This window comes from Podarcis gaigeae, assembly GCF_964106915.1.
Source record: "Podarcis gaigeae genome assembly, chromosome: 13".
Taxonomy (NCBI): Eukaryota; Metazoa; Chordata; class Lepidosauria; order Squamata; family Lacertidae; genus Podarcis; species Podarcis gaigeae.
In genome coordinates, this window is record NC_139689.1 from 13,210,573 (window position 1) to 13,221,094 (window position 10,522).

A 10,522-nucleotide genomic window follows, 5' to 3' on the forward strand; every position below is an offset into this window, starting at 1 on the left:
GAAGGGTAACCATGTTAGAATCACTACCTCCTCGATATACAATTGGTCTTCCGGTTGGATTTTCCCATACAGACTCCAGTCTGGGGTGTTGCTGATTGCTGCGACTTCTCCCTTCACCCAGTTTTCCATTCTCCAACTCACCCTTGCCTCTCAGTCATGCTCTGCAGATTTTCATAGGTTGTAATTTCTTCCAAATTTCAAGCGGTATTTTGGTACAATGCTTGGTTTTAATTATGCCTTTGTCTAATTCTGAGCAATACGACAATGCATTTGCTTAACTCTGTAGACTCCGTTCCAGTACAGTTGAACGATCTGGATGATACCATCATAGTAAGTGTGGTAACATTGTGGCATCATATTACAGTCGTCGTATCTTGGATCTGGAAATGGCTCAGTTGCCGAATGTTTTGGTTGCATTCTTTATATAGCATGAATATTTAACACATGTATGTTTGAAGAGCGTTTATGTCCCCTAATGAACCGGGTTTTATCTTCTGCTATTTATGCATTACTGTATCTAATCTATTTCCTAGAATTGAGCTCCATATTTTAAAGTCCTGATTCAGGAGTGCTATATGATAGTACCACTGGATTTTTATTTATTTATTTATTACCACTATTATTTATTTATTTACCACTTTATTTATTACCACTATTCTTGCCATTTCCCATGTTTTAGCAAAAACATGACTTAGCATAATTTCATTTAATGTCCCTGACAAAGAGAGTTTTAATTCATTCAAAAATTAGTTATACTACTCAGCTGTGAAACTATCTTATCTGGGGACTTTGCATTTTTAAAACTTATTGACCACTCTGTGGAGTTTAGAGATTATTATATGAGATTGGAGTTTATCAGATTCAGATTAGGTTAGACATGAAATTTAATTTTCCATATTTTTTGATAATTTCTCAGATTTTTTTTAAAAATTCATTTGCAACATCATCAGATCTTGCATTGGTCTTAATTTTTTGGACCAAATCATTACGTTGTTTCTGTTTTAACAAATATGATAAGAGTTAGCCAGCTTTGTTTCCTTTTGCAAAGGAGCACTGTCTTATGGATGGTTCTCTGAGTTACTGTGGAATGGATTTCTTGCATTTTGGAGAATTTAAGGAGAAGCCCTCCTGCGGAAGGCAGTGACCACCTGGGTAAGTCAGGGATAATATTATAATACCGCACTGTCACCAGTCCAGTGTGTGAACATCTGAGCAGAGAATCAATACCCTCTCAATCCAGCAATTGTGATGTAATCGTCATGGCAAGTGACGGACAGACCCCTGGGACAACGGCAGGACTGATTAAGAAAGACACCAGTGCTAAACTTTGCCATTTAAAGTTTGGTTTTTTTCATCACCCTGGCCACGGCCCCATGGACGTCCTTGTTACGCAAGGTGTAAATGACCGGGTTGAGCAGGGGGGTGACCACAATGTAAAAGAAAGCAATTTGCTTGTCCTGGTTGGGAGCGTTGGCTGAGGCTGGCTTCAAGTACATGAAGATTAGGGTGCCGTAGTACAAACTGACCACAGCCAAGTGGGAGGCACAGGTGGAGAAAGCCTTGCGCCAACCAGCCCTTGATCCCATTTGTAACACAGACGACAGGATGAGTCCATAGGAGGTTAAGACAACAGAGAGAGGACAGAGGAGGACCACCACAGAGGTCCAGAAAACAATGATTTCTGTTACATAGGTGTTGTCGCATGCAAGCTTCAGCACCAATGGTAGCTCGCAGAAGAAGTGGTTGACGTGGTTGGGGCCACAGTAGGGATGTTGGAATGTGCAGCCTATGTTCAATGCTGCAATGAGGCAGCAAATGATCCAGGAAGCTGAAGCAAGCTGCCATCGGCGGCTCCTGTCCATGGTGATGGTATATAATAGTGGATGGCAAATGGCCAGGAAGCGGTCATAGGCCATGACAACCAGCAGGAAGCACTCGGTGCCGCCTAGCGTCATGGTGGTGTACATTTGGATTGCGCAACGAGTGTGGGAGATGGCTCCATTTCCAGAGAGCAGGTGAGCTAGCATTTGGGGCACGGTGCTGGTGGTGTAGCAGATCTCCAAGACAGAGAGGTGAGTCAGGAAGAAGTACATGGGCGTCTGGAGTCTAGGGTCAGCCTGCACAAGCATGATGATCACCAGGTTCCCCAGAAGGGTAAGTGAATATATGAGGAGAATCATGAAGAAGAGGAGAAGCTGGGTTGTGCGGTGACTGCTGAGTCCCACCAAGATGAACTCTCGGACAGAGGTTTGGTTTTCAGGTGTCATTCTGCTCTGCTTGGCTGCAGAGACAATGTGCCGCCGCTGGAGACAGTCCGATTTTCTTGGAGACAGCCTTAACAATAAAAAGTTACTCTTTGGTTCCTGAAAGGGCACAATGAATCCCAGAGCAATCTATGAAGATGAGAGAGAGAGAATTTGGTTCCTATAGAAGACTTCATTTTCCAGTGCTCCATTACTGCAAGTTAACATTTAGTGTCTTGAATTATGTCTATTAGTATCACTTTATAATTCTGGGGTGGGGTGTTAGGGGCGGGATATGATGGGTACCTTCTTGGGCACTCAGTTCTCACCTGTGGCTCCTGGAAGCTGTCATTCAATAGCAGCCACACCCCAGGAATGGCTTCGACTGGACAGCTAAACCAGGTGAGGGTTGCCGGTGGGTTTCAAAGCCTCAGTAAGTTAGGGACTTCCCCTGCATGTGAAGACAGGCTCTGGCTGATTGAGTGGATGGGACCAATACTAGGTCAAATGGTCAAGAAGGTGGTTTCTTTGTTTTGATCCATTACCTTTTTATTATTAGTGTTTTGTCTCAGAAGTAGCAGCTAATTAATTGTTTTCGAAAGATGTCCCCCCCCCCCCCCGCTTCTCACACATGGAATTAAATGCATATTTAATGATAGCACGTGCCACCTACAATTGTTACAATTGGTTGTGGGTGTTCTTTTATAAGTCTCTCCCTCCCCCCGGCACTTCTTATATCCCTGCAGGCCAACTTTGTGACCTCTTACACTACAAATGCAGAGGGAGGAAGCAGAGACTGGCAAAATAGCTAGAACTTTGTGACTGTCCTTTAGGCAAATGCTGAAACTCCAAATCGTGACCTGCTCAGGGAAGCCATTCCTGTCTGTTTAAATAGGCAGGGCTGAGTTGGCCAAAGACATTTTGCTACCTGAGAAAGAACAATGGTAGAGCAATCAACCCTTCTTCCCAGAAGACTCGGGATTATATCTTTGGGAGAGGAATAGGTGGTCTCCAAACAAAGTAGGATTCTTGGGGGGGGGGGTATAAAAGTGATATAAGGGTGCTTTAAATGATGCTTTAGTTAAAATTTCTGCATTGCAAGCGGTTGGACCTCTCAGGGTCCCTTTCAACTCTAGAAATTGTACGATTCTAGGAATGCCTATAGATAACTGATGAATTCTTTTAAAAACATCTCAAATATGTGACAAGAAAAGATGTAACCCTAGTGCTTGGATGAATTTGTCTGAGTGTGTGTGTGTGTGTGTGTGTGTGTGTGTGTGTGTGAATGAATTGGCCTTAGCAGCTATATGGAAAGGGATGGTAGAGACAAAGCTCTGTTAGGAAGAGAAACAGAATTTTTTGCTATCTCCACCTCTTTCTTTGACTGGGTTTCTACATTTACCATTCTTCTAATAGGCAGAAATTCAGCAGGCAGAGAGGATGAGAGCCATAGAAATTAATGTTCATGGCTAACTTAGATTCATAAATTTCATTGGGTCTACTCTATGAGTATGACCAGTATTGGAAACAACCCTTTGTAATGGTTTGCTTTGAAGTCATTACATTCTGCACTAGGTAAAGTAATCTTTAGTCAGCCCAATTCCTCCCTCCACGTTTCTCATCTTTTGCCTGACCAGAGGTGGCAACCCTAGGTACCAGTCCAGGTTCCACCAGTCTGAAAGAATAAGAGCTAAAAAACAAACAAAAACAAGATGAGCCCATTCCTCCACAACAGAGCTTTCCAAACTTTTCATGTTGGTGACACACTTTTTACACATGCATCACCTCACAACACAGTGATTCAGCTTTACTAGCAAAATGGAGGTTAACCTAACCCCATTCCAGCCCCAGGAGGTGGGTTTGCGCAAACACCTACACACTACAGCTGACACACTAGTGTGTCATGACACAGTTTCGAAAGCACTGCTCCACAATCCTACTGTACTTCCCAATAGTAAACAAGCCACATTGTGAGATGCTTGCTTTGCATGGAGACAAACTCTATCACTGTTCTCCAGTCTTGGGCAGATGACCTTCTATGGCTTCTAACCTGTGGTTCCTTAAATGGGGATGTCACAGACTTCATACGTGCAAAAACTCTGTTCTTCCTCTGATCAGTGGTTTCCCCCAAGTAGTGATTTTTTATTTATTTATTTGAGTGCTGGACACTCAAGGGCTACTGAATTCTCTGACTTCCTGCATAGCACACCATTCTGTCATAAACAAAGATAAAACTATACTTGCCAAAGCAGGGAAGAGCCATCATTCCGGTTCTCTGGTTCAACTGCTATGAAAAAAGCCCTAGTGCTACAGCGTTTTCTCCTGACAACAATACCACTTCCAATCTGCAAAGCCTTTTAAGGCCACAGTCACTGCATGGTTTAATTGTCAGGTTTTTGCTCCCCAGATTCCCAAAGGTTTGTGGATATAGTAATAAAGGCAAGATAATAAAGGCCGTGGGTTTTATCACTCAAGGACTCTTCCAATCCCTTTGGGGCTTTCCTCTGCTTCATTAAGAGTTTGTTGTTTTGTTAGGTTATTTGGGTATCCCAAGAGCAACAGGATTGTCACACCACAAAGGAAGAGAGTCGCTGAACTTTCAAACAAAAGATTGCTGGGATGAGGAGAATCCTGTGGCACATCTTCCCAAACACTACGCAGGCCTGCAAACACGGTTGATATACCCCTTTAATACATAGAGCGTCCATTCAAATCTGGTCATTAAATTTTATCGCTTGCACAGCAGTCTTGTACATGTCTGCTCTGAGTTAAGTTTACCGGTAATTGAATGCAATGAGACTCATTCCTTTGCCTCTTTTAAACTTTGCAGTAACCAAGTCTGACAGATCCGCTCTACTTCAACGTGGGGAGGAGTTGCGGTGGACCGCGTGGCCACCTACTCTCCTCCGGGGGCAGGGATGAAGTCCCGTGTTGCCCAGGGATCCCAGCCACGTCAGCGGCCAGCCAGCCAATCCGCTGGCTGGTGGGGGCGTGGCCAGGACCATTTAAGCTGAGGCGCGAGCCAGGGGCTTCCTCTTGGCTCGCTTCCTCAATCTCCCTCCTTCCGTCCCTATTTTGCAAGTTTTAGTCATTGCCCTTGCTATGGACCTTGGTTGGTTGCTGTTGAGGGGCCTGGTAGGAATTTTTCACTTGGCAAATTGGCACAAGCCATTTGGTTTTTGCCTACCTCATAGCAATCGTCACAAATTTGTTAGGGTGGCGGTTAGGCATTGTTTGACCATATAATGGGAGAGGGGAGGTGTGGCCATCACCTGCCCCTCCAAGCTTAAGGGTATTCCGTTAAAGAAATCCGGGGATGTGGATCTTGTCCGAAGCCTGGGGCGGGGCTACAGCCATGACACAACCCCGATGGGAACACCCAGGGGAGCTCGAGTTGGTATGCATCGACCGGGCTCCCCCTTCCAGTGGTTTACCGTTAATGGACTCTATGCGCAATGGGCAGGAGTCAGATATAGTTGGGTCCAAACAATGCCTAAGCCAATACCGCTCACATTCTGTAATCACTCAGTAAAGTTGTGGCCAAATTTTGCCCAATAACATTAACTTAATATCTGTGTCCTTGTGTGGGTTATTCCTTGTGTCCTTGTGTGGGTGGTTTCGGGGTCTCGACACGCAACATCTGGAGAGCCACCTGCCCATGGTGCAAAGTGGGAACAAATTGCAAATGAAGACAATGCATTGATGTGTGGAATCAAGTATAGATTGAAATCGCTATTGGTTTTGCAGGCTGGGACTCAGTGCATATGTGTACTGTGTGTGGGAGGAGGACTCCCCCCCCCCCAAGGAACTGGGGCACCAACTATCGGGGCTGGAAGGGGCTTCAGCCCCCTCAATAAATTAATTGTGTTTTATGGAAGAACGGATGCCTTTTTTAGACTATTTAAATAAATATTGCAGTATGATGAACCGGAGAGCAGGATTTGAGCTATGAGCACCAGAAATAATTAGATTATAATATTGTGGTTATGATTTGATAGATGGGGTTCAGCAGAAGGGGAGAAACAGCAAGGGGTGGGAAGTCGAAAAAATAAGAGAAAATATGAAATTGTGTTTTGACTGTATGTTTTTTCTTTTAAATAGAAAAATTGCATTTTTTTAATGTCATATTGAATTCTAGTACAGTTCAATCCAAGAAAAACAACAACTGACAGACGAGTAATGAGTACAGGGTTATATATATATATTTATATATTACGATATGTGTTGGTATAATACAGTTGTGGCTGAATGGTAGAAATTAGCTTGAGGACTGATGAAATCCAATCTCATCTGAACAGCTGTCAGGAATAGAGCACTCAATGCATTTCCAAAATAAGCACTAATGTTTAATTTCAACACCTTAAAAACACATTAGATCTTGGTCTTTTTCAAAACTAAAAAATGTTAACACCAAGCTAGCTACGTAACTGGAAAGGTTTGGATAGAGAATGCTCTCCCTAGGCTTTCATACAGTGAAGAGATCATTAATCCTACAACAATACACATGGCTAAAATCCACGCTGAATGTCAAACTGCCATTTCCACTAATAACTTGTTCTAGGGAACTGTGTTCTAGAAGTTACTCTTTTGCATGAAAGCAAGCAACAAGGTATAATCTTATGCAAAAATGTTTCTCAAATCGTTTTAAATTGAGCTGAAAACTATAGGTTTCATCATTATGAAAAAAAAGTCTAAATACCGTATTTTTCGGTGTATTAGACAAGGTTTTTTGACTCAAAAATCATGTCAAAAAATGGAGGTTATCCTAAACATGGATAGTGCCATGGTGGGGTGCAGCACAGAGGATGAACAGAACCCATCGTGCTAGCCCAGACCTTGCACCAAGTGAGGGAAGGGCACGAAGCGTTCACAGAGTCCACTGCTCCAGCCCAGCCCTCGCCACCAGAGTCACGTGGATCCACACTGGATGTCTGCCTGCCCACACTGTGGGGAGCCTGGCCAGGCAAATCAGCCCTTGGCAGGTGACTAGTGGGTAGGTGTGACCTTTCCAGACCTGGTAAAAGGACAAGGCATGCTGCCACTCTGTGTCTTTTCCATCTTCCTTTTGTCCTTTGAACTGCTGGACAGCTAGCCTGCAGTCACTAGGTAAATCTCCCTCATGGGATAAAACTGTTTTTATACGTTTGTAACTTTAAGCCTAAAGCCTGCCTTCAGGGATCACACTGTGCTCTGCCTGATCATGAGCAAGCTTTCTTTTTATTGCTTATGAATAAAGACACTGTCGTCTTCATTCTTTTAGGAGGAATTCAAGGGGGTCTTACCGCAGGATGCGGGTGGCGCTGTGGGTTAAACCACAGAGCCTAGGACTTGCCGATCAGAAGGTCGGCGGTTCGAATCCCCGTGACGGAGTTAGATCCCGTTGCTCGGTCCCTGCTCCTGCCAACCTAGAAGTTTGAAAGCACATCAAAGTGCAAGTAGATAAATAGGTACCACTCTGGTGGGAAGGTAAACGGCGTTTCCGTGCGCTTCTCTGGTTCGCCAGAAGCAACTTAGTCATGCTGGCCACATGACCCGGAAGCTGTACGCTGGCTCCCTCAGCCAATAAAGTGACATGAGCGCCGCAACCCCAGAGTTGGCCACGACTGGTCCTAATGGTCAGGGGTCCCTTTACCTTTACCTTACCAGGAAAATGTTCAAACACCTTTCAATCTGGACAAGCCAGATTGAATTGCATATTGTCTTAAGAAACTCACATGAGTTTGCAACTAGTTTTCTGCCGTGTAAAGAGGAATGCACTCTGCTAAGTAAAGGAACTTGCTAACGCAAGTTAGGAAGGATATTAATAAACAATATATCCTATCCTGCCACCCTGAACATTCCCACAGCCCACACATGATGTTTTGAAGATACAAATAGGGCTTGTGGTTTGCTTCTGTGGGAACAGAAGAGTAAGGGATACTGCTCAAAACCTAAGTCTTCTGACTAGGCTTCAGGGCTGAGCAGAGACTTGATACGCAAATACAAAGCACATTAGGCCTTCTGGCATAGCATTCATTAAGGGGAACTGGCAGAAACTGGACAACACCTGGACTAATAAACAAGACGCTAGCATCTTATTCCAAGCCCCTTCTGCGCAGCACTTTCGCTGCTGCTGCATGGATATCCTTGTTGCGCAGGGTGTAGATGATTGGGTTGAGAAGAGGGGTGACCACGATGTAAAAAACAGCGAGTTTCTTGTCGCTGTCGGGGTCTGTGACTGACGGGGGTTTCACGTACGCAGCAATGACCGTGCTGTAAAACAGGGTGACGACCGCCAGGTGGGACACACATGTGGAGAGGGCCTTGCGCAGTCCAGTGGTTGAGTGCATCTTCAACACAGAGAACAAAATGAGCCCGTAAGAGGCCAGAATGACAGCCAGAGAGGTCAGGATCACCACCGCAGACGTCCCAAAAACAATCATCTCTGTGGAATGGATGTCGGTGCATGCCAGCTTCATCACGATCGGCAGCTCACAGATGAAATGGTTGATGCGGTTTGGGCCGCAATACGGGAGGCGAAGGGCGCAGATGACGTTTGTTGTAGAGACAATGATGCCACCAGCCCAGGAAGCTGAGGCCAGCTGCACCTGGCGCCACCTGCCCATGAGGATGGTATATAGCAGTGGGTGGGAGATAGCCAAGTAGCGGTCGTAAGCCATGACACCCAGGAGAATGCACTCGGTGCCGCCCATGCACGCAATGGCATGCATCTGGATCACACAGCGTGTGAAAGAGACGGTCCCATTCTGGCTCAGGAGGTTTGCCAGCATTGGGGGCAACGTGCAGGTGATGTGGCAGATCTCCAGGCAGGAGAGGTTGGCTAGGAAGAAGTACATGGGTGTGTGAAGCCTCAAGTCGGTCCACACCAGTGAGATGATCACCAAGTTCCCCATAAGAGTGAGGGAGTAGATGATGAGGATGATCACAAAGAGCAGAATCTGCGTCTTTCGGTGGTTGGTGAGTCCAATCAAGACGATCTCAGTGACCGAGGTGATGTTTTCCATCCCTGCACTGGCCTCCTACTGGCAGGAAAATGACAACTCATTTTAGCAATAGGAAAGGGGAAGGGGAAGGGGAAGCAAAGCAGCAGTGAGAGACTGCAACATTCTTTGGGAACTGAGAGGGGTGAGATTGCTGGAACATTTAGATTTATATCCAGTGCTTTAAAAATAAAAAAAAATTAAAAGGTGCTGGTACCCACCAAGAAAGAGGGACGCGGGTGGCGCTGTGGTCTAAACAGGGTGAGCTCCTGTTGCTCAGTCCCTGCTCCTGCCAACCTAGCAGTTCGAAAGCACGCCAAAGTGCTAGTAGATAAATAGGTACCGCTCCAGTGGGAAGGTAAATGGTGTTTCCATGCACTGCTCTAGTTCCACCAGTAGTGGCTGAGTCATGCTGGCCACATGACCCAGAAAAACTGTCTGTGGACAAACATCGGCTCCCTCGGAAAGTAAAGCGCCTCAACCCCAGAGTTGTCCACAACTGGACTTAACAGTCAAGGGTCCCTTTACCTTTTTACTCACCATGAAAATATTACAGTAAGTGCACTTTTGACATTTTGAGGGGAGGAAGGTGCCAGTACTGCATACTCCATGTATACCCCCAGAAAAAAACACTGTTTATATTGCATTATATATATTCAGTGCTTTTGGCGGGAGGGGACACAGGGGTATGCATATCCCTAAACATTTTGTGAATCTTTGTACTTTTGTCCATTTACTGTATTTATTTTTCCCGATTTCAACTATAAAACGCTGATTTTCTTGAGTCAAAATGAGAGTACCCCTAAATATTATTTTTTAAATAAAAAAAGCACAGTACATATATCTCTTTGTCTATCGCTATCTCTGTCACTAAAGCCCCACATATTTTGTACAGTTTTCCTTTCTCAGGGACACTCATGAACATCAAATTTCAATAAGTTAAAGATCAGTCAGGTAAATTCTATCAGTATCTCTATAGGAATGTTTAGTATTATTTTATATAAACTACTTAAGAACATGTGTGTGTATGTATGTGTGTGTGTGTGTCATATACTTTAATTAAGTGACATTAAATAAAATTAATATGTGGTATCTGTATGTTGCTGCAACTATTTCCAGCACCTCCTCACCCCCTAGCAGTTAATCCCACCTAGCTCACAGGTTGCTTGTTGAACTGAGTTTGACCAAACTGCGGGAGGCAGTGGAGGACAGAGGTGCCTGGTGTTCTCTGGTCCATGGGGTCACAAAGAGTCGGACATGACTAAACGACTAAACAACAACAACAAGAAGAAGTCAAGA

General features: G+C 44.7%; 2 protein-coding genes across 2 annotated transcripts; both read right to left on the reverse strand.

Moving 5' to 3' along the window:
* Nucleotides 1-1,334: 1,334 nt before the first annotated feature.
* Nucleotides 1,335-2,267, reverse strand: LOC310830780 (olfactory receptor 2D3-like; the record flags this gene model as incomplete). Its single annotated transcript, XM_083710620.1, has 1 exon — nt 1,335-2,267. One exon carries the CDS (start codon nt 2,265-2,267, stop codon nt 1,335-1,337), a length of 933 nt encoding a protein of 310 aa, XP_083566746.1.
* A 6,050-nt stretch (nt 2,268-8,317) lies between these two features.
* Nucleotides 8,318-9,247, reverse strand: LOC310830781 (olfactory receptor 2D2-like; the record flags this gene model as incomplete). Its single annotated transcript, XM_083710621.1, has 1 exon — nt 8,318-9,247. The coding sequence occupies one exon, from the start codon at nt 9,245-9,247 to the stop codon at nt 8,318-8,320; it is 930 nt and encodes a 309-aa protein (XP_083566747.1).
* Nucleotides 9,248-10,522: the final 1,275 nt, after the last annotated feature.